This window comes from Vipera berus, assembly GCF_964194415.1.
Source record: "Vipera berus genome assembly, chromosome: 3".
NCBI lineage: Eukaryota > Metazoa > Chordata > Lepidosauria > Squamata > Viperidae > Vipera > Vipera berus.
This window is the reverse complement of record NC_138204.1, coordinates 38,140,023-38,164,403: the sequence shown is the minus strand read 5'-3', so window position 1 is coordinate 38,164,403 and position 24,381 is coordinate 38,140,023. Positions and strand designations below refer to the sequence as shown.

General features: G+C 40.3%; 1 protein-coding gene across 3 annotated transcripts in view; it reads left to right on the top strand.

The window, feature by feature from the left end:
* Window positions 1-24,381, top strand: part of MAGI3 (membrane associated guanylate kinase, WW and PDZ domain containing 3) — a 115,567-nt gene that overhangs the window by 88,952 nt on the left and 2,234 nt on the right. For 2 of the 3 annotated variants that reach the window (XM_081323921.1, XM_081323920.1), the window contains 5 exons: window positions 7,873-8,058; window positions 16,118-16,220; window positions 17,523-17,625; window positions 19,082-19,225; window positions 22,491-22,629. In XM_081323921.1, the coding sequence (XP_081180047.1) occupies window positions 7,873-8,058; window positions 16,118-16,220; window positions 17,523-17,625; window positions 19,082-19,225; window positions 22,491-22,629 (675 nt within the window). Of the gene's footprint in view, window positions 1-7,872; window positions 8,059-16,117; window positions 16,221-17,522; window positions 17,626-19,081; window positions 19,226-22,490; window positions 22,630-23,832; window positions 23,920-24,381 lie in introns of all 3 variants that reach the window. The other variant, XM_081323922.1, reaches the window with a different exon arrangement.

Genomic DNA, 24,381 nt, shown 5'->3' with positions numbered 1-24,381 from the left:
CTATCTAGTTGTATATAAGTTGTATGCTTGTTTGCAGAAGCTGATTGCTCTCCAAGTTTCCTCCACCTTTTATACATGGCCAAACTAATTAGGAACTAACAAGGAAAAGATTCTTATTAAATTTGATCCTAACCTAACTATTTACATTGGCTTCATATTCAGATGGTTAAGGGAATAAAGGGTAACTTTGACGGTGTGCTCTTCGTATTTCTTAAAACCTTGTGTAATTAGATGGAATATAAATAATTAGGCTTTTTTAAAATCTGGGAAGAAAAGTATATTTACACAATAGGGTTTTCCTGACTTCCTTTTACCTCTAAACATCAAAGGATCCAACAGGATAGACCACTGGAGAACTCTAGCAGAATGGGTAAATCAGAAAACTTTAGAAAAGCTGTATTTAGGCAAGCTATGTTTCTTCCTGCTTGGGCAGGATGCCTTTAGTTACGTGCCATTGCATAAGTGAAAAATACTTTCTTTGTCTTCCACTCCCACCCCGTGTATTAGTTTTTTATTTTATTTTTATTTATTTTAATTCCATTTATATCCCGCCCTTCTCCGAAGACTCAGGGCGGCTTACAAGCTTAGCAGTAGCCTTCATTCTATGTATATGCCTGCTTATTAGGGCTTTCATACACCCTCCAAGCGGCATTATAGTTGCTGTTTAGAAATCATAATATTTTATTGAAATACTTCCTTTAAAAACTGTATAGCATTTAACCCATTTCTTTTTTTCAAGAAACTTAGCCATGCTGAAATCTTTACTAACCATTTTGTATTTGAATCCTTTACATGACACATAGAGGGCTACCATTAAATTTGCTGAACTATTGCATATTTCTGACTACAGGCTGATATTTTCTGGTCGCTCAGCAATTTACTTTTTTTCAAATCTATAAGAGTATATTTGAAAATGGAATCTCAGTTTCAGCTCTAGGCATTTCTTCATTAGATTTTTCCAATTGTATGAATAAAGTATATTTTGGGGTTTCATAGGTTCTACAGTATGTTTCAGAGATTATTGGTTTTGTTAGATCTGATCTTAAAATTAGAACAAAATGTAGAGTTGATTTAGTATATTTATTTAAGCTCATGATATTTTATTAATTTAATTTGTAAATTCAGTCCTCTGAATCATCTTGTTTCCTACATTAAAATACTCATTTCAGTTATCAACTTTCCATGTATGAATGTACATGAAATCGGAAACGAGTTGTTTTGGAAGTTCAGCTGAACCATTTCAGGCGAATTACTTTTTGGCAGAGTCAAAACCTAGATCTTCCTTCCTTCCTTCCTTCCTTCCTTCCTTCCTTCCTTCCTTCCTTCCTTCCTTCCTTCCTTCCTTCCTTCCTTCCTTCCTTTATTCAATTTATATAGTTGCCCATCTTACATACATGGCTCTAAGTAGCTCACACAATTTATTTCAGGTTTCAGATTAAAAAAACAATAACCGGAAGTGTCTTATGGAATGATTAGGATTACATCACTCTTACCTCTTTCTAACCTCCTTCGTGCTTTTCTTCCTCATATCAGAGTTACCGTATTTTCCGGCGTATAAGACGACTTTTTAACGCATGAAAATCTTCTCAAAAGTCGGGGGTCGTCTGATACGCCCAGTCGCCTTATACACCGGAAAATAGTAAATCCTCGGAAGCAGAGACGTTAGTGGAAACAGACAAATCCAGCGCTCGAGAATGGCGAAAGACGGCCTCCTCATAAATAAACCAACCAGCCCAACCGAGGCTGAGGCTCCAGCTTACCGGCATCCTAGGGCAGCAGACCCCCTTTTTTTGGAAGGGAGCGGGAGTCAAGCGCGTGCCGAGCCGCCGGTGCTCGGTGAGCACGAGAGCTCAAGGGAGCGCAGGAAGCCAGGCGGAGGCCGACCTGACATGTTCGCGCGGAGCTGAGCTTCACCTGACCCTGGGAGTTTGACTTCAGGGCGTGGTGCCGTGGGCAGACCTACAGCAACACCCGCCCGGGAAGGCGCAGCTCGGGAAATGCGACAGGCAGACCACAGCGGAAAGCTGGCGCTGGGGCTTCAGCAACCCGGGGTCGCCCCTCCGCCCTGAAGTAGAAGGCGGCCTTGGGGACGGGGATGTGAATCTCAAACCTGCAGTGCAGGGCTGAGCCCGTTTCTTTCACCACCACCACTCCCCACCCTCCGCCGCCCTGTTCATTAACTAACCTACGGAAAGAACCGCCTTCTTTCAGACCTGGTGCCTTCCCGAAGTGTTGGGCCACAATGCTCGTCCCTCCTGGCCGAAACAGCCAGCGCGTGTGGCTGAAGTAGAAGGGGGCGCCAAGGTGACAGGAGATGAGGTTTAGGCGAGGCAGAGCAAAGCTGGTCTCGAGGCCAAAAGCTCTTGATAAACCTTCACCTAATTGAGAAGCAGCCCTGACTTCCTACTTACCCGTATTTTCCGGCGCATAAGACTTTAACCCATGAAAATCATCTCAAAAGTTGGGGGTCGTCTTATACGCCCAGTCGTCTTATACGCCGGAAAATACGGTACTATTGTCAGTGTCCCTTTTTAAGCAGATCATATTCAACCACTTCTCCAATCCTTTCTAAAATTTCTCACACTTTTCTTTCTTTGTCTGTCCTTAAATCACTCTGCTAATTTCCTACTGTTTCTCTGTAACAGTTCCTTCTAATACATACATAGATCCTGATGCCCAAAACTACTGTTCCATGTATTGAAGATTCATGTTCAGAATGCTTTGCATATCTGTCTAATCATTAGACAGGAAATTATTGTTAATAACTAACCCAGCATTTCCTATGTAATCTTGTGAATAATGTAAAACACAGTTTAATCTTTCTTAAAGACCTAGATAAGTGTTCCTCAGACAGCTTGGCCTGACTAACCAGTGTAAGATATTACATTGCTCTTAAAGAAAAGGAATTATGTATTACATTTCATCTAAAAATAACAAATAGTAATAGTATTTAATTGATGATATTTATGTCAAGTTTATAAGAATGAAAATATGCAGTCTTTGTGAAACATTTTAGAGTCATCATTTACTTTAGTACACTAGAATCTCTTTTCAGCAGAAATACTTTTTGATGTTTTATAATCAATTCTGATTTTGAATTCTATAATACTTCCATTGTCATAGATGGATATTTGTTAAACTAAAAGAAAAAAAATATAAAGATAAAAGCTAGAATATCATTTGGTTTGCAATTTCTAGTTCATCTTTCTTCCTATGAAGTACCACATGATTGAGAAAAATAGCCGTTTCTCAGCAGTTTATGCTTTCAGGTAGCACGTAAACTGAGATGATTCTTGGTGAATTTTTTACATGAAACATGCCACACAATAAGTTAATAGTATTGGTAAAAACAACATTCGTGAAGTATTAGTTAGTACTTAGTATCCTGGGAATGAAATCAAATTAGGACCTATCTAAAAGTGCATTGTCTTGTATGCAGAGTTATAAAGGGAGATAAGCAGCTGCAAGGATTCCTGCAGAATCAAGCCTTCCTCTACTGTGGACCTCCAAGGCTTTGTAAATATAAATGTTGGGAAAATAATTGAATAAATATTTAATACATTTCACCCCAAAATCTGCAATATTTGTTGGCAAGGACAATCTTTGAATGATTCCCCGGGACTACAGAATAACACAATTTAGTTCTTCTTAAAAATCCAGATAAATATTCTTCAGACAGCCTGGCATAATTTAACTAGACTGCAACACTATTTACCCAATATTTAAACATTTTTCTTCAACAGTAAATATTTGTAAAATTAAATTATGTCACATTTGTTTGTGGTAGCCATATACTGTAATAATATATGAGAACAACCAGCTGTGTTTCTCTAACATATTCTTTATCTTTAAGTATATAGACATAATTTGTATTAAGACTTTATAGTTTTAGTCTTTAAAGAAGGTCGTTAATGGTGGTAGACTCATAACAAAAAGCAACCAATTGTCGATATGCATAGTCTTATAACTGTTAATTCTATATGAGCAAGGAGGTGTAGAGGCTTGATGTTACATTGAAATAAAATGAAAAAGTTGACACTTAAAGTGCTACTAGACTACTTAGCAATTCTTCAAGTAGCATCTAACATTATTCAAGTCTGACAAGTCTACAGCCAAAGTTATTTTTGTTAATTATAATAATGGTGTTAAGTACACTTGAAATCATCTTGGAAATACACTGAAAGTTAGTGGAAGCTATTTGAAATAGTAATGATTATGTGGCTAGCTCAGTTAAAACTACAGGTAATCCTTGACTTTTGAGCACAGTTAAGCCCAAAATTTCTGTTTCTAAGTGAGACATTTGTTAAGTGAATTTTGCCCCATTTTAGGACCTTTCTTGACACATTTGTTAAATGAATCACTGCAATCGTTAAGTTAATAACAGAGTTGTTAAGCAAATCTGGCTTCCCCATTGACTTTGCTTGTCAGAAGGTCACAAAAGGTAGTCATATGACCCCAGGACACTGCAACCAACATAAATATGAATCAGTCTCCACATATCTGAATTTTGATCACATGACCATTGAGATGCCACAATGATTGTAAATAAATCACTTTTTTCAGCGCCGTTGTAACTTTGGTCACTAAATGGTTTTTTCATCATTTATCTCCATGAAGACATTAATCTTATAGGGCTACATTAGTATTCAGATGTTCTGATACTACTTTTTATTGGTCTTTTTATTTAAATATTCTTTTTATTTATTAAACTTGTATGCTGCCCATTTGACAGAGATGACTCTATTATAAAAATATTCAAATATGTTGGAGCTTTTCCTATGGAGTAGGTGTGTATTACAACATTCCCCTGATTTTTTTGTCAGAGTCTCTGCATATCTGCAATACTGAACATAGAACATAAAATAATAGTGTTGGAAAGGGCCTTGGAGGTCCTCTAGTCCAATCCCCTGCTCGAGCAGGAGAGCCTATACCATTTCAGATAAATGATTGTCCAGTCTCTTTTTGAAAGCCTCCAGTGAGACAACATCCACAACTTCTGAAGGCAAGTTGTTCCATTGGTTAATTGCTCTCACTATTAGGAAATGTCTCCTTAGTTCTAGGTTTCTTCTCTTGGTTAGTTTCCATCCATTGTTTTTCACCTTGCCTTTGGTGCTTTGGAAAATAGTTTGACCCCCCTCATGTTTCTAGGAGCACCGCAAATATTGGAACACTGCTACCATGTCTCCTCTAATCCTTCTTTTCATTAGGCTAGACATACCCAGTTCCTGTAACCATTCTTCAAATGTTTTAACCTCCAACCCCCTAATCAAAATCCCTCTCACAATTACTGGCATTAAGCTAAGTTTCACCTAGCCTGTACTTATACTCTTGGTTTTTCTTGCCTAAGTGTAAAACCTTACTTTTAACTATGTTGAATTTCATTTTGTTAGTTAGCACCCAGTGTTCAAGTCTGTCAAGATCTTTTTGAATCTTGAGCTTGTCTTTTGGTGTGTTGGCTATTGCTGCCAGCTTAATGTCATCTGAAAATATAATCAGTTCCCCTTCTATTCCCTCATCTAGATTGTTTATAAAGATATTGAAGAGTATTGGGCCCAGAACAGAACCTTGGGGTACCCCAAAGTTTACTTCTATACATGTAGATGTAGTTCTATTGAGGACTGCACATTGAGTATGATTTGTCAGCCAATTACAGACCCATCTGGTAGTGGTGCTACCTATCCCACAGTTTTCTAGCTTGCCATGAAGTAGGTTGTGGTCTACTTTATCAAATGCTTTACTGAAATCCAAGTATATTATGTCCACAACATTTCACTGATCCACTAATTTAGTCACTTTGTCAAAGAATGAAATAAGATTTGTTTGGCATGATCTGTTTTTGACAAACCTATATTGGCTACTGGTTATAACTTTTTTGCTTGTAGGTGTTCACAGATTTGTTGGTTGATTATCTTTTGCAAGATCTTCCTAGGTATTGATATCAGACTGATTGGTCTGTAATTTCCTGGATCAGTTTTTTTTCCTTTTTTGAAGATGGGAACTACATCAGCTCTTTTCCAGTCCTCAGGTAGTTCTCCGTTGCTCCAAGAACTTTAAAAGATATGTTTAAATGGTTCTGAAATCACAACCACCAGTTCCTTCAAAACTCTGGGATGTAGTCCGTCAGGACCCAGTGATTTGAATCCATCTAGAGCTGACAAGTGTTCTCTTATCTTATTTTTGCATGTTTTAATTTGCATTCATAACCTGTCATTTATAGTTCTGTTTTTGGTAAGTTGAGTATTGTTTTGTTTTTACATGAAGACAGATGCAAAGTATGAATTAAGCAGTTCTGCTTTCTCTCTACTACCTGTTACTTCTTTGCCATCTTTTCGCATTAGTGGATCAGTAGTTTCTTTGACATTTTTCTTGTTTTTTATGTGTTGAAAGAAAATTTTTAAATTGTTTTTGACATTTGTTCGGTCTATTTGTTTCTATTCTGCTTTAGTTATGTGTCCCTCTTTCCATTTTTTTGTACTTACCCCTTTTTTCTCAGTTGGTCTGACAGTTCTTTATGCAACCATGTTGGTTTTTTCTTGTTTTTCTTTTTTACTGGTATTGAACTGGAGTGGGCTTTTATAATTGTATTTTTCAGAGTTTCCCAAGCTTCTTGAGTTGATTTCCCTTTAAGATTTTCATCCATGGAAACCTTCCCAAGCTCTCTCTGTTAAAATCAGCTCTTTTATAGTCTAAGACACTGGTTTGATTATGTTCTGTTGCTTGTGTCTGTTTTATATTGAATTCTAATATGATATGGTCACTCTCCCCTAACGTTCCTGCAACTTCAATTCCCCCTATCACTTATTTTGCTGTTGGTAAGAATAAAGTTCCATATAGCTGCCTCTCTAGTTGCCACCTCTACCTTTTGGGTGATGAGGTTGTCAGCTAGGTGGGTCAGGAATCTGTTTGATCTCCCACTTGTTGCAGAGTTTGTGTCCCAGTTACATGTCAGGGTAGTTAAAAGTCCCCTTACTATTTCCTACATACATTGGTTAACTGATTAGCAAAAAGTTCATCTATTTCTTCTGCTTGGTTGGATGGCCTGCAGTATACAGCTATGGCAATGTCATTCTTTTTTCCTTGTATGTTGACCAATATGCATTCTAGAAAGCTTTCATGCTTTCTTGTGTGCATCTCTGTAGAGAGGAAGTGATGTCTAATATGTAATGCAACTTCACATCCTCTTTTGTTAGAACTGTTTCTTTTGAATACTTTGAATCCTTTTATCAGTACATTCCAGTTGTGAGTTTCATCCCACCAAGTTTCTGTAACGGCAACTATAACATACTTGTCCTCATGTACTACTAGTATTTAACGTTCACCCTGTTTGTTCCCTAAACTTTGAGCATTAGTGTATAGGCATTTTAATTCTTTGCGGCTGACCCTGAGTATGCTTCCTATATCTCCTACTTTGCATCTGAGTTTTTCTTCTTTCTCTTTTACTCCCTGCCTCCTTTTATGATTGATTATTGGTTTTTGCTTGGAATTAGGTTCTAAGGGTTGTGACATTTGCCCCTTCCCTCCTCAATTGTAATTTAATTTAAATTAAATCACTGTACAGATTTAATTTAAAATAATTCTTTTCTTTTTCCCAAGGAAATCCAGGTTTTTTGTAACTGTAGGAAAGAGTTAAAAATCTGTTACAATAGTTTCATCATCTTTACAAGACCATCACTCTAGAAGTCGTTGAGAAATAATTTAGCCTGTGTAAAACCAAAATAATTCTAAATACAGATAAATTAGGCTATAAATATTAATATCAAGTTATGAATCTGGTGACATTCCTATGCAATTGTGCTGTGACTTGCATAAATGATAATAAAATAAAGCTTCTGGTAAGGTGTTATACAGAATATTACTGTGTTCATTTCCTAGTGATTCCTCATAAGATTGGACGTGTTATTGATGGCAGTCCAGCTGATCATTGTGGAAGACTGAAAGTAGGAGATAGAATTTCTGCAGTGAATGGACAATCAATCATCGACTTGTCACATGAAAATATTGTGCAGCTGATCAAAGATGCAGGGAATACTGTCACACTCACTGTTATTGCTGAAGAAGGTAAGAATAGTCATTACTGTTACATTGCTGTTTACTCAAGTTGCATGTCTTCCACATGGTGGCAATCTCAGTATTTTTCAATAATAGTTGTAAAAATATTTTTTCCATATGTTAGGTAGGTTGAAGGTTGAGGGTACTGTACTCTAGTGGCTCATTTCCAGCTAGGCGCTCATATAGATATTTAAGGATTTCTGCTTGGTCCTATTGTATTTTTGGAGTCCTGCAAAATTCTGTATTATTCCCACATGATGTTGAGAAGAAACTATTGAGTGTAAGAAACTATTGAGTGAAATTATTTGAAAAAAAATTAGAAAGAAACAGTAACTGACAGATGTCTTAGTTCATCAGGTACAATGTAGAGATGTTGAATAATAGTCTGAGGCCACTAATAAACTACATGTACAGACTAGTAAACTGTAATTCAGTACCATTTCTTAGTAAATTCATTTCAACATTGATGTGTTAATTAGCTTGCACTAATTATTCATCCCCCTTCATGGATTACTGCCTTGTCGTGGTGAAGGGTCTTGCATAATTCAATGAAGCTATGAGCTATGCCCTGCAGGGCCACCCTAGACGGACAGGTCATAGCAGAGAGTTCTGACAAAACGTGATCCACTGGAGAAGGAAATGGCAACCCACTCCAGTATCTTTACCATGAAAACCCTATGGACAGTACCAAAAGGCAGCAGTCTCAGCAGTGGCTGCTTCTAAAAAGGTCTTGGAAATGACAGTTTAGAAGTCTCTTAAATTACTTGACCAGGAAAACTACAAAGGCTATATTTCAATGGTTGATTCCGCTAATTAGTCCTTTTCAGGGACAGTTTGAGATTTATTTATTTATTTATTTATTAAATTTGTATACCGCCCTTCTCCCGAAGGACTCAGGGTGGTGAACAGGGCATACATATCAAAAACAAGATACAAAAATTAAAAACGATTAAACAAGATGCCCACGAATAAGTTAAAACACATTAAAAGTAGGTTAAAACACATTAATAAAACCCAACCCCATCCCATCAGGCCAGGCCAGCTTGTTCGAAAACGTAGGTTTTGAGATCGCGCCGGAAGGAGCGGAGGTCAGGCGCCATCCGGAGCTCGACCGGAAGATGGTTCCATAAATCCGGCGCGCCCACAGAGAACGCCCTCCCCCTGGGGGCCACCAGTCGGCATTCTTTGACCGGTGGCACCCTGAGGAGGCCCTCTCTGTGGGAGCGTACTGGGCGGAGGGAAGTTGACGCCGGCCGCAGGTGCTCCCCAAGGTATTCCGGACCCATGCCATGTAGGGCTTTGTAGGTCATTACCAACACCTTGAATCTCACCCGGAAGACAACTGGAAGCCAATGCAGCTCGCGGAGCAGAGGTGTAACATGGGAGTGTCGGGAAACTCCCAACACAATTCTCGCGGCTGCATTCTGTACCAGCTGGAGCCTCCGAGTGGTCTTCAAGGGTAGCCCCATGTAGAGAGCGTTGCAGTAGTCCAGACGAGAGGTCACGAGCGCGTGAGTGACTGTACGTAAGGCATCCCGGTTTAGATAGGGCCGCAACTGGCGCACCAGGCGAACCAGGCGAGATAGTGGATGCTAACTTACAAAGTCTTCAAAGTATGGGGTCTGGCTACCAAAGTTGTTGTAATTTATCATATAAAATATTTTCATTGTAGATCCTCTGTTAAGTTTTATCATCATCATGTAATTAGAAGAGAGATAATCATAGGGAGCCTTTTGTTTTTATATTTGGAATGTAAATAATCTCTCATCTGAAATTCTTGTCTTCTATAAAGAGACGAGCATTAATGAGTGTGAAACTAAACAGTGTCGCTCTCTTTTCCTCAACTACATCTATCCCAAATAATTATCCAATTTTCTCTTTTTAGTCAGAAAATACTGTTAGATATAAATAGTAGCTTCAAGGAGCATGTATGCTTTTCATTTCTTCCATCTTCCTGTTGTTGGTATTTGCTAAGAGGGGATTTGCTATTGCCTTGATCTGTTTCTTTTAGCATTCTACACTGACAAAAATTGTTGCCTGTACACATAATTCATTATAAATATGTAAAAACAGTTTATTTCCAAATTTAGTGTTTTCAAATTTAGTGGGTTTTTTTGAAAAGTGCTTTTCAAATTCGTTTTCAAATTTAGGGGTTTAGTTTTTTTTAAAGAAAGACTGCTTTTCAACACTATTGTCAGTTGTATAATGAAGCTTGCTCTGATTATTTTGCCAAGAGGATGGTTTCTATCGTTCTGAATAATAATTATACCCAAAATTCATTTTCCAGTTTCATATTTAAAACATGCATTATACAATGTTGCATTCTATGAAGTAGAATATTAAATCATTTATTTGTTACTTGGTAAGCTTAGAAATTTTTTATGCAAGTAATTTAAAGTTTTTAACTTTATAATTTTTTTATTTTATTTTTTTTAGCTGAAAGTAATTGCTAAAACTAAAAAAGATGAAATGTGAATATTCTGGTTTATTGCCTCTGGGTTTGAATTACTGCCACATAATATAATTTCATTTCTTATTAGTACCAAGTTGCAGAACCTTAGAAGTTTACTCAAATGTCTTGTTTTCTGAAGTATCACTAAGTGAAAGGCGAAAGTCAGACAATATTGTGAAATAAAACTGATTACAAAATAGAAACTGATTCAATAGATATATTGTAATTCACATAATGACTTTCTGTGAGTTGCCTTATTTATCAGATAGTTAAATAAGGATGTTTTTAAATTGCTGGTGAATTGAGAGGTTTTTATTTACATTGGCTGATAAGGTAGTAGAAACTGTTTAAAGGAAGTGACCAGGTAAGAGGTGATGACTGCAGAAAACTCTGCTGATGAATGCCTTTAAATATCAATTTTATAATTAGCCATTGCCTGGAAGTTGTTATTTACCAAATAAATGTAATATTTTTGTAATACATGAGTGTTTTGTCTATCTATCTATCATGCTCTGCTCTGCTCTGCTCTGCTGTGAAGTCAGTCTTCATTCCTGTTGACTAGTTCCTGAACTTTTCTTGGCAGGATTTTCAAAAGTGGTTTGCCGTTGCCTTCTTCTTAGGGCTGAAAGAGAGTGACTGGTCCAAACTTTCCCAACTGGCTTTATGCCTAAAGCAGGAATTTCCAGTCTCTTGTTTCTAGCCTGTTGCCTTAACTACCACACCAAATTGGCTCTCATTGCCATCCAATTTTGTTCTCTCATTTCTTTTCTTTTTTCCCCATTTTCCAATGCAGGAATATATTCCAAAAATATACATCTCCTTCTTGTTTGTGTGCTTTTTTGCTGCTACTTCTGGAAGGAAATAGGAGAATACATGTGTGTACATCTGCATGTAAGAGTGAATAGTTTGTGCCCGGAGCTTGATAGGCATGGAGGTTTGGGGAAATTGAATATACGTCTGTTAAAGTGGAGCATATGACCATGGTAAAGACTAAGGAAGCAGTGAGTAGACTAGTTTCCTGAACCTTTCCAGTTAAGGAGATTGCCCACATGTGCTATAGGCAGCTGCTCCTCATGAGGAGACCTCAGGATAGCGGTTTTCCATGTCATGCTGGGAGTTGGCAGGATTAGACTGAAATGTTTATAATAAGATTTTGGAATTAATTATCAAGAACAAACAGATTATTGTGGGAAATAGAGTCTGTTTTGGTTTTTACAAGACAACAATGATAGGCAATTTCATTATTTCAAAAACGACACTAGAAGGAACTAAAGTATTCAAGCAGAAGAAAGTCTATAAAAGGTTGCAAAACATGGCTCACAAGGTTAGGATGCTGATGATTGGCAGGCTCACATTTGAGATTCAGTTGCTGCCATAGGATGTGCCACTTATACTCCTGCTCCTGCCAACCCAGCTGCTCAAAATCAGGTGACTGTAAATAAATAAATGGATACCTTTTTGGTGGACAACGTAATGGGGACATGAAAGGAGCCCCCAACTGGTCATCCCCTGGGCAACAGTGATGTCACCGGCTGATCCTTTTACCACAGAAGTGCTCTGGGGCTTCCAACATGAAAGTATAGTATAACAATGAAAATACTGAAGAGGACTTTTGAAGAATGGAGTCAGAAATCAGTAGCCATAATATTGGCAATGTCAGTAATGTTTTCTGCTTCTGTAAAAAAGTTGTTATTGAAGCAATGTCACATGTAGAACAAATTTTATCTAACAAGATAGAAATGGTATCGAAAGTGGACTTAAAACTGATGAGCCAGAAGAATGATTTAGAAAATTATTTTCATTGGAACCACAAACAAAAAAAACCTGGCTGAGGTTTTAAAATTTAAAAGGGAAATACAATGATACACCCAAGCGAGGATATATTTTTCCTATTGGATTCATAGAAGAGGCTTGTTAAAACCTTGAAGAACTCTGTACAATGGGATAAAGAATAAATTAAGAAAAATAAAATCCTATGACAGTTTTTAATGAACTAAAGATTAAGATTTTTTGAAGTAAAAGGAAGGAATGTAAAATTAGTTTACTTGATCACTTTTTATTATTATATACCGTATATACTTGAGTATAAGCCGAATTTTTCAGCCCACTTTTTGGGCTGAAAAATTCCACTTCGGCTTATACTCCAGTCAACAAAAAAACTTACCGAGGACTTGTGCGCGGCCGAGGCTTTGGTGCTTCCGGGATCGCCCGCACCTCTCCCAAGCCACCGCCGTCCGAGACCTGCCGAAGTTTGGGGAGGTTTGGGGAGGTGCGCGCGCACCTCCCCAAACTCCGCGCCTTGCCTGCCTGCTTCTTTCCGCAGCGGAAAGAAGCAGGCAGGCAGGGCGCGGAGGAACGGAGACTTGCCGACGTTTGGGGAGGTTTGGGCGCCTCCCCAAACCTCGGCAGGTCTCCGTTCCTCCGCGCAGACCTGCCGACGTTTGGGGAGGTTTGGGCGCCTCCCCAAACCTCGGCAGGTCTCCGTTCCTCCTGCCGACCTTTGGGGAGGTTTGGGCACCTCCCCAAACCTCCCCAAACCTCGGCAGGTCTCCGTTCCTCCTGCCGACCTTTGGGGAGGTTTGGGCGCCTCCCCAAACCTCCCCAAACCTCGGCAGGTCTCCGTTCCTCCTGCCGACCTTTGGGGAGGTTTGGGCGCCTCCCCAAACCTCGGCAGGTCTCCGTTCCTCCGCGCAGACCTGCCGACGTTTGGGGAGGTTTGGGCGCCTCCCCAAACCTCCCCAAACCTCGGCAGGTCTCCGTTCCTGTTTGGGGAGGTTTGGGCGCCTCCCCAAACCTCCCCAAACCTCGGCAGGTCTCCGTTCTTCCTGCCGACCTTTGGGGAGGTTTGGGCGCCTCCCCAAACCTCGGCAGGTCTCCGTTCCTGTTTGGGGAGGTTTGGGCGCCTCCCCAAACCTCCCCAAACCTCGGCAGGTCTCCGTTCCTCCGCGCAGACCTGCCGACGTTTGGGGAGGTTTGGGCGCCTCCCCAAACCTCCCCAAACCTCGGCAGGTCTCCGTTCCTGTTTGGGGAGGTTTGGGCGCCTCCCCAAACCTCGGCAGGTCTCCGTTCCTCCGCGCAGACCTGCCGACCTTTGGGGAGGTTTGGGCGCCTCCCCAAACGTCCCCAAACCTCGGCAGGTCTCCGTTCCTGTTTGGGGAGGTTTGGGCGCCTCCCCAAACCTCGGCAGGTCTCCGTTCCTCCGCGCAGACCTGCCGACCTTTGGGGAGGTTTGGGCGCCTCCCCAAACGTCCCCAAACCTCGGCAGGTCTCCGTTCTTCCTGCCGACCTTTGGGGAGGTTTGGGCGCCTCCCCAAACCTCCCCAAACGTCGGCAGGTCTGCGCGGAGGAACGGAGACCTGCCGAGGTTTGGGGAGGTTTGGGGAGGCGCCCAAACCTCCCCAAACAGGAACGGAGACCTGCCGAGGTTTGGGGAGGTTTGGGGAGGTGCCCAAACCTCCCCAAAGGTCGGCAGGTCTGCGCGGAGGAACGGAGACCTGCCGAGGTTTGGGGAGGTTTGGGGAGGCGCCCAAACCTCCCCAAACAGGAACGGAGACCTGCCGAGGTTTGGGGAGGTTTGGGGAGGCGCCCAAACCTCCCCAAACGTCGGCAGGTCTGCGCGGAGGAACGGAGACCTGCCGAGGTTTGGGGAGGCGCCCAAACCTCCCCAAACAGGAACGGAGACCTGCCGAGGTTTGGGGACGTTTGGGGAGGCGCCCAAACCTCCCCAAAGGTCGGCAGGTCTGCGCGGAGGAACGGAGACCTGCCGAGGTTTGGGGAGGTTTGGGGAGGCGCCCAAACCTCCCCAAACAGGAACGGAGACCTGCCGAGGTTTGGGGAGGTTTGGGGAGGCGCCCAAACCTCCCCAAACGTCGGCAGGTCTGCGCGGAGGAACGGAGACCTGCCGAGGTTTGGGGAGGTTTGGGGAGGCGCCCAAACCTTCCCAAACAGGAACGGAGACCTGCCGAGGTTTGGGGACGTTTGGGGAGGCGCCCCAACCTCCCCAAAGGTCGGCAGGTCTGCGCGGAGGAACGGAGACCTGCCGAGGTTTGGGGAGGTTTGGGGAGGCGCCCAAACCTCCCCAAACAGGAACGGAGACCTGCCGAGGTTTGGGGAGGTTTGGGGAGGCGCCCAAACCTCCCCAAAGGTCGGCAGGAAGAACGGAGACCTGCCGAGGTTTGGGGAGGTTTGGGGAGGCGCCCAAACCTCCCCAAAGGTCGGCAGGAGGAACGGAGACCTGCCGAGGTTTGGGGAGGCGCCCAAACCTCCCCAAAGGTCGGCAGGAGGAACGGAGACCTGCCGAGGTTTGGGGAGGCGCCCAAACCTCCCCAAAGGTCGGCAGGAGGAACGGAGACCTGCCGAGGTTTGGGGAGGTTTGGGGAGGCGCCCAAACCTCCCCAAAGGTCGGCAGGAGGAACGGAGACCTGCCGAGGTTTGGGGAGGTTTGGGGAGGCGCCCAAACCTCCCCAAAGGTCGGCAGGTCTGCGCGGAGGAACGGAGACCTGCAGAGGTTTGGGGAGGCGCCCAAACCTCCCCAAAGGTCGGCAGGAGGAACGGAGACCTGCCGAGGTTTGGGGAGGCGCCCAAACCTCCCCAAAGGTCGGCAGGAGGAACGGAGACCTGCCGAGGTTTGGGGAGGCGCCCAAACCTCCCCAAAGGTCGGCAGGAGGAACGGAGACCTGCCGAGGTTTGGGGAGGTTTGGGGAGGCGCCCAAACCTCCCCAAAGGTCGGCAGGAGGAACGGAGACCTGCCGAGGTTTGGGGAGGCGCCCAAACCTCCCCAAAGGTCGGCAGGTCTGCGCGGAGGAACGGAGACCTGCAGAGGTTTGGGGAGGCGCCCAAACCTCCCCAAAGGTCGGCAGGAGGAACGGAGACCTGCCGAGGTTTGGGGAGGCGCCCAAACCTCCCCAAAGGTCGGCAGGAGGAACGGAGACCTGCCGAGGTTTGGGGAGGTTTGGGGAGGCGCCCAAACCTCCCCAAAGGTCGGCAGGAGGAACGGAGACCTGCCGAGGTTTGGGGAGGCGCCCAAACCTCCCCAAAGGTCGGCAGGAGGAACGGAGACCTGCCGAGGTTTGGGGAGGTTTGGGGAGGCGCCCAAACCTCCCCAAAGGTCGGCAGGAGGAACGGAGACCTGCCGACGAGCCGCGGCCACACAGGGTATTCCTGTGTATTCAGGCTTGCAAAATGGCGGATCGAGCCTCTGCTGGCGGCAGAGGCTTGCAGAACGGCGGATCGGCTTATACTCGAGTCAATAACTTTTTCCAGTTTTTGGGGGTGAAATTGGGGGTCTCGGCTTATACTCGAGTCGGCTTATACTCAAGTATATACGGTATATTCTTACCTTTCTGCTTTTTTTCTTGCACTTTTTATTTCATTCTGTTCCCTTCTTTCTTTAAGTTTAGTTTGTATTATGTTATTATTATAATCAACAATTTACACACATAGCTTAATAAATCAGTTTCTTAACATGCATTTCAATACTGCTTGATGGCCTTTTCAAGGACTGGCAACATTATTTGATAACACATAAAACAATGAAAGTCAATAATGTCCTTGGCAATATTTTAGTACTGCTAATATATCCTGGTGTATCTAATCAGCTACTCGTGTCTTCATTAGAGCATCGTGGTCCCCCATCAGGAGCAAACTCCGCCAGACAAAGTCCAATTGTACAGCATCGAGTTCTTGGACCAGTTCCAGCTTCTTCTGTGTCTAATGACAGGTACAAACTTTATTTTTAGACCACAAATAAACATGGAAATGAAACTATATACTTAACTTCTTTTTTGCAAAGATAGGAGGGGAGCAGAACTTTTCAGATCTTCAGATTTTCTAGTTAGAATGCAGATCTTTTCCCTCATATTGTGAAGAAAAATATTTCTATGATGTTTTTCTTACCTGATGTGTATGTATATTTTTAAACAATAACCTGCATTTATCCTCTTTTGGCATTTCACTATTAATTTCCTTGTCATGATGTATCTGATGAAGCAAACTACAAAAGCTCTGCAGTAATAAATTTAGCATTAATATACCACAAGATTATTTTTATTTCAAGCCAGTAGTAATAGGAAATGGATCAGAGACTGCAGATTTATTTAAATGAATGCCAAAGAAAAAATCCTCTGGAAGAGAAAAATGAACAAAATAAAACTGATAAAAGATTAAAGAGCTTCTGTGAGAAGTTATAATTATTCATGTGTAAAAATGGATGTTGTAAATGAATATCTTCCTTCTGACATGTAGCTCTAATAATCTCAGAAAAAGTTATTTGATTAGATCATTCAGTCTTAATATGGCCCAGATTAGTGATAGTTACTTATTGATATAATATTCAGTTTCATCAAAAATGTTCTGTAAATTTTTTATGCATTTATTGTGTATAACTTTACCTAAATTTATTCTTTTTTGTATTAAAATACTTATAAAATGCAGGTGTTTTAATATGTCCATTAAAAATAATGGAAATTTATCATAGCTTTGTGCAACTTTCACAAACGTTGGACATTCATTTTTGAGAGAAAATAATAAACATTCACAGAATTCATACATTACAAATAAATAACAACTACTTCAGGGCATTAAAGATTGTTTTAGTAAACTGGCATTTTAAACTGAAAGATAATTGGTGGTACATTTCTTTTTTAAACCTAGTATTAATACTTTCATTCAAAATATAGTTTGTACTCTAATAGGAAATGGACTATTGGGAAATCAGTATTTCCTCTTAAGAAATTGTGGCACATTCTGGCCAGTACTTTCAATTTCAAAATTTATTCTTTAGTGTTATGAATTAGAGTTCAAAGTTAATTCAAAGTATTTGAACAGGAAATACAAGAAATGAAATCTGCACAAGAATACCTACGGCCCATTTAATTTTGTATATGGAGAATATATTTTTATGGCTGAACTTTGGAACCTGGCTTATATTTGGTAAATTCCTTTAGGAATTCATTCTAATCTTCCTTTAGGGAGAACTCAACAGAGGTCCTTGTAATGATCCATATGCTTCCTTATACTTCAGGGGTGCTACAGAAGCTGATGGCGGAAAAGAACAATACAACAATTACAAGCACTTCTCATTAACTGAAGTTGTTGGGTCTCTTGGAGGGAGCACACACTCTCAGGTATATAAATATAGCCATTACACTTTTTTGTGTTATATGGGAGCTGAACTCTTCTGTTAATAATAGTGTGTGTGTGTGTGTGTGTGTGTGTGTGTGTGTGTGTACTGACTCCTTTTATTAATCATAATGTCTACTCTATTTCTTCTATGATTTTCTTGTCCACAATAGAAGATCTGATACTCTTCTGATACAAAGTCACTCATTCCATTTCAGTTCATTGATTCTCAGATTATCAATATTTAATCTTGGCATTTCCATGTTTGGAACTAAAGATTGCTTTAGTTAAATTATTTTGTAGCATCACACTTTTTGCTCCTCATCAGAATAGCATCAGTTACCTTCCAACCTGGAGGGAAGGGGGTCATCTTCTAACATTGTCCTGCTTATGAATATCTGTTTTTCATGGCAGAACATTTCAATAGTTTACCATTTCCTTCTTCAATGAATCATATTTAGCTTACCCCTAATCTGTGACCTGCCTGTGATGAGTGATTTTTCTGGGAGAATACACTTTCAGCACTATAAGTTATAGTGTCCTTAGGAGGCAAAAGCCTTCACCCCTATGGTGAATTAGTTCTTGAAGATGGGATTCAATCTATTTTGTTATTATTTCTAATATGGTATATATTGGAAATTTAAAAGGATAACACCAAAATATGTAGAGAACATACCTCAAGATAATCCTGAAATTCTGTTAATGATTTTGATGGGAAAAATTGATACCATGGGTCCCATGGAATTTGATCACTACAAATCAGTCTAGATGCTTATGTCACTTTATTTTATACCTAACATTATGTCCCCATTTTCATTTTGTTATGTATTGAAATTTTAATGTGGAAAAAATGAGTGCCATTATCTCCCACTAATTTTCAGTATTCTAAATGTCCATGTGTAACAAAGAATAAAAGGAATAAGATGTTATCAAAGACATTAGCCAGGATTTTTGAACTGAATTTTTGGCTCATGCTTCAGTTATGGAAAAGCATAAAAGGGCAGGTTTATAACCTTTTGGAACAGCAAGTGATAGCTTTCTAAAATTTACAGAGTCATGCTAGCGTAGTGGTTGGAATACAGTATTGCAGGCTAACTGTGTTCACTGCCAGGAGTTCGACCCTGACCAAGATTGACTCAGCCTTCCATCCTTCTGAGGTTGGTAAAATAAGGACCCAGATTGTTGGGGGCAATATGCTGACTCTGTAAACCACTTAGAGAGGGATGTAAAGCACTGTGAAGCGGTATATAAGTCTTAAGTGCTATTGCTATTGCTACAGGGAAAGTATAATTTACATGTGGAATTAGTACAGGTATTACTAAAATGTCAAACATAGCAAATATCATTACATTAATAATTGAATAAAATTTCTTTGAATTTCGGAAATTGATTTTTTTCTAAAAAAGAATTGAAAGTCTTTCCCAATATAATTTTAAATTGCATAATCTTTTATTTGCACAGAATCCTGGATGTTATCCAGTAGAACTGGAGAGAGGTCCTCGAGGCTTTGGATTTAGCCTTCGTGGAGGAAAAGAGTATAATATGGGGCTATTTATTCTTCGACTTGCTGAGGAAGGGTCTGCCATTAAAGATGGGAGAATTCATGTAAGTATGTATTAGTCCTAGTTGGATTATTTTTAAAAGCTAATTTAATATTAATTTGATATTTTAAAATATATTTCCATGTATATGTATTGATACTATTCTCTGCCATTATCATTGAATGTGAATTTATAGTTATTTTCACAAAATATTTGTACTGTATACTCATGTTTACTCTAACCATGTTTGGCAATAGGAGGAAGGAATTCTTGAGACAGAAATATTTAAATGAACTAACTCTGCTCATGAAAATTCAGTTATATTTTTTGTGAAAAGATACTATCTAACAAAATGTAATTATGCAAATTCACTGGAACATAGTCACCATTTTAAAACATCTGCTCTAATATGGAAGGAAAAGTGAGACAGTAACCAAATTCAAGGATTACATTGGAGTTTTGTCCAGATCTCTTATGTTCAGTCCATATAATAAGAGTATTTAAGAGTGTACATGCTTATCGAGTGTAGCCCTACATTGGAACAAAAGTAGTGCATTAAGCAAATAAGAAAATGTGCTTTCCCCCCTATAATATCTTAATGAACTTCAGGGAAAATCCTGTTTTCTGGAAACTCTTTTCTTTCTCGTAGAATTCATTGCAGTAGCTGAACTAGATGCTCCTCTGTACAGATCTTAGATCTGCTAATGCCAGTGCAAATAATTGGTTAGTCATCTTTCTTAGGATTGTGGTTCACATTTTCTTGGCCCATGTGCTATTCACATTTCTGGGGGTTCATATAATGATCAGACATAGTGCAGTGGTACCTCAGTACTCATTGTTAATTGGTTCCAGGAGGTACGATGAGTGCCAAAAGCCATGAGTATCAAACAGATTTTTCCCATAAGGAATAATGTAGTGAGTCATAAGGCAGCGGACAATGACAAATTCTAGTTTGATACAAAATTTTTGTTATCAAAATGCGTTGAGTATCAAATTTGATGAGTTTCAAAGCAGTTGAAACCACTGTATAGACAAGAACTATAATACATCAAACATGAGTGCTAACATGTTCTTTTTCTTGTTTTGTAAGAGCATATCAGCATCAGAACCTACATGTTAAGTTTGCAATCACTTAAGCATCCTTAGCTAAGGAAATAGAAATTACTGATAGGAAAATAAATAGTATTTAATGTGATAGTTCCCAGACTGAGGATTACTTTTCACGTTTGTAAACTCAACAGTTAGAAGTACTACAAATCTGATTTTTCACTGTTTCTCTGCTGAGCTGTAGAGCTGAGCAGTAGAAGCTTACTTTCACATTTTAACATTTCTTGTTTCACACAGTAGACAGTATTTTACAGAGAGAAAATAGAGCCTGAGAATAAGTATCGGGAGCTGAGATTTAACTTACCTTTTAGACCCCACTAATTCATATTTTAATTGGAAATAATCATCTCCCCACTGCTGCTTTCCAAAGTTTTTTTTCTCTTTCTAGAATCCCATCTTTTCCGAATACTTCCCAAATTCTCTGATTGCCATAATAAATGGGGGGAAAGTGTGCATATTTCCTTCTATTATGTATTCAAGCTATCTGGACTGTTACCCAGGCTTTCACATTAGTTTTTTGTAAGTATATAGATTGCCATTTATACAATCCCTAAGTAATCTTGAACCTCATAAACTAGGTCATAGCCAGCCTATATAGCCTACATCCAAATGGAGAAAAGTAAGCAGTGGGGTACTACAAGGATTCGTCTTAGGCCCAGCACTCTTCAATATCTTCATAAATGACTTAGATGAGGGAATTGAAGGGGAACTCATCAAATTTGCAGATGACACTAAACTGGCAGGAGTAGCCAAGACCCCAGAATACAAACTCAGGATACAAAAAGACCTTGACAAACTTGAAAAATGGACCCTATCCAACAAAATGAGTTTCAATGTGGAGAAAAGCAAAGTTTTACATTTAGGCAGGAAAAACCAAAGGTACAAGTACAGATTAGGCGAGACCTGGCTTAAAAACGTTAACTGTGAGAGGGACCTTGGAGTCCTAGTGGACAATCACTTGACTATGAGCCAGCAGGGTGCAGCAGGGGCCAAAAAAGCTAATACAGTCCTGGGTTGTATAAACAGAGGCATAGAATCAAGATCATGTGAAGTATTAATACCGCTTTGTAAAACCCTAGTAAGACCACACCTGGAATACTGCAGCCAATTTTGGTCACCATATCACAAAAAAGATGTTGAGAGTTTGGAAAAAATACAGAGAAGAGCAACTAAGATGATCAAAGGCCTGGAGACTAAAACATACAAAAAACAATGGCAGGACTTGGGTTTGGCTAGTCCAGACATGTCAAACACAAGGCCCGGGGGCCAGATCCGGCCCGCGAAGTGGTTTCATGTGGCCCGTAAAGCCATCCTGGAAACAGTGAGGGAACAGCCCCCACTGCCTTGGCCCTGGCCCAGAGACCCTCCTTCTGCCAGAGACCCTCAGATCTGTCCCACTCCTGCCCAGGCCCCCATAGGCACCCTTGATGCAAACGATGTAGAGCTGGCCATGCCCACCCAGTAGGCCATATGCACTCTAGCCACGCCCACCCAGTAGGCCACGCCCACCCTGGCCACACCCACCCAGCCCCTTGAGGGCAACCGCAATGCTGATGCGGCCCTCAATGAAATTGAGTTTGACACCCCTGGGCTAGTCTAAAGAAAAGAAGAAATAGGGGAGACATGATAACAGTATTCCAGGATTTGAGGGGCTGCCACAAAGAAGAGGGGGTCACATTATTCACCAAAGCACCAGAAGGCAGGACAAGAAACAATGGTTGGAAACTGATAAAAGAGAGAAGCAACCTGGAATTAAGGAGAAACTTCCTGACAGTGAGGACAATTAATCAGTGGAACAGCTTGCCTTCAGAAATCGTGGGCGCTCCATCACTGGAGATTTTTAAGAAGATGCTAGACAGTCAGTTGTCTGAGATGGTATAGGTTCTCCTGCTTGAGCAGGACTAGAATACCTCCAAGGTCCCTTCCAGTTCTGTTCTGTTCTGTTCTGTTCTACTCTATTATCGCCGTTCAGCAGCCTTATGACAATTCATAAAGCTTGAATCTTTTTGAATTATCTGGAGAGTAACTGAGTGGTCCCTGCTGGGGAATCAAGGTTTTATTAAAAATAAGTATTGTTATGGATTACTCTAAATTTGTGATGTCAATATTATTAACTGGGTTTCAACTAAATATAACATAATGTAGAATTTTTAAGTAAGTATAAACAAAAGCTAACAAGGAAAATATGTTTTACAACTTAATGAAGGTGCTTTTCTCCTCAGGTTGGTGACCAGATTGTTGAAATCAATGGTGAACCAACACAAGGAATTACCCATACTCGAGCCATTGAATTGATTCAGTCTGGAGGAAATAAAGTTCTTCTCCTTTTGCGACCAGGGACTGGATTAATACCAGACCATGGTACGGTGGGAACCCACTACTGAGTGTATGAGCTACAGCTGATATATTCTGCACAGTACAGATGTATTTATTGATAATTTTGAATAACTAGATGTTCAGACTCTAGAAAATTATAAATGTCCTATTTAAATATTTACTTACAATTGGAATTCACCTTGTAGCCACTGTTTTCCAGAGAGCTTACATTGACAGCTAAAATAATTCAACAATAATAATAATTAAAATTGTACAGTGTAAATTTATTGCAGCACCCAGCTGAATATTTCAGAAATATCTTGAATGAGTTTAGAGCACAATAAGAACGTAAGAGCAAAGTAAGGGTGCCTACAAGACCATAGTACAGGGATAAAGATGCTACTTGAGGAAAGGATGCAATAATTGGAATGCTGCCAGTGAAGATGCCCTACTGTCAGAAGCCATCTATCCCACTTCACTTAGCAAAGATCTGGTCAATGGGCTTAAAGGTTTATCTCAATTCCAGGAGTATATGTAGGAGGTGAACTTTGATTTTAAATCTTCATTTAAAATTTATTTATTTATTAAATTTATTTGCTACCCATCTTATATCAAAATGACTGGCTTACATCTTGCTTTTCCATTTTAAAAGCACTCAAAGCTGTGTTAGATACCTGGTATTTTAAGGAAAAAAGGATAATATGAGCTTCTCAACATACAATTTATGTGTCAGATAGCTTCCCCATTGCTGATGCAGAAAAGCATATACACATAGCTAGAAAACACGTTCTATTGTGTCTTCTCTCTGCTTATTACACCAGATAAAACGCTGATGGACTGTCTCTTCTCTCTTTTCCCTGCTTTGTATGCTTTATTTGACCAATTAGACTTTTTCAATGTATATATTAAAAAGAACAAAACCACCCCATACTAATCTTAAGATTTCTCCAAGGTGCCTTCCAGGTGCATTGGAGATAGAGACACCATCTCTAGTGAAAATTCTTAAATCAATATACCGATGCTGGTAGGGAATTCAAGGACTTGTAGTGTCCAATGGACCTAGAAGGCCCTGAATTGTGGTAGGCTATCCTAAAATCTTTTGATAGGATGCTGAATTTGGAAATATCCAAGTCAGCTGAGATAAGTCTCTTTCATATTCTTACACTCTGCTTGCAAATTATATATTTCTTTTACTCTTTGCTGTGATTTTTGGTATATAGTCCTGGGCTTTTTCTCTTCCTCCCTCAGGTTTGGCTCCTTCCAGCTTGTGTTCCTACGTGAAAACTGAGCAGCATTAAAGCTTTCAGGGCTTTCTTTGGTCTTTCCTTAAACTTGGTAAATCGGCATGTATTGTGATTAGCCACTTTTTATTTGTTTTGAATAATAGCTTTTCACTCAGCTAGTTTACATTTGACATGAGTTGTGATAAGTGTAGGCCACAAGTAAAATAGAGGAATCAATTTTAGAAATCCTTAATTCCACATATTAGTCCATTATCCAAGGACTAGAAATGACACAGGCCACTTGCTATAACAATCACTTTTTCCATCCTACCACACACATATTGTTGATGTATCTTTGATTAAAGTTGCTACATACTTCAGCATCATTGTTACATTTTGTCTCCTTTTTGACAGTCCTATTTTTGGAAAATCTGAAAACGAAATTCTAACTCTGGTACATAAATGAAAGGCCATTTCTCCCCTCCCTCAACGTGAAAAATTGGTGAAGAAGAGAACTAAGTATCTAGTGGTCATCCTTTACATAGCCAAACTGTTTAATTTAGTCAGGATTTGT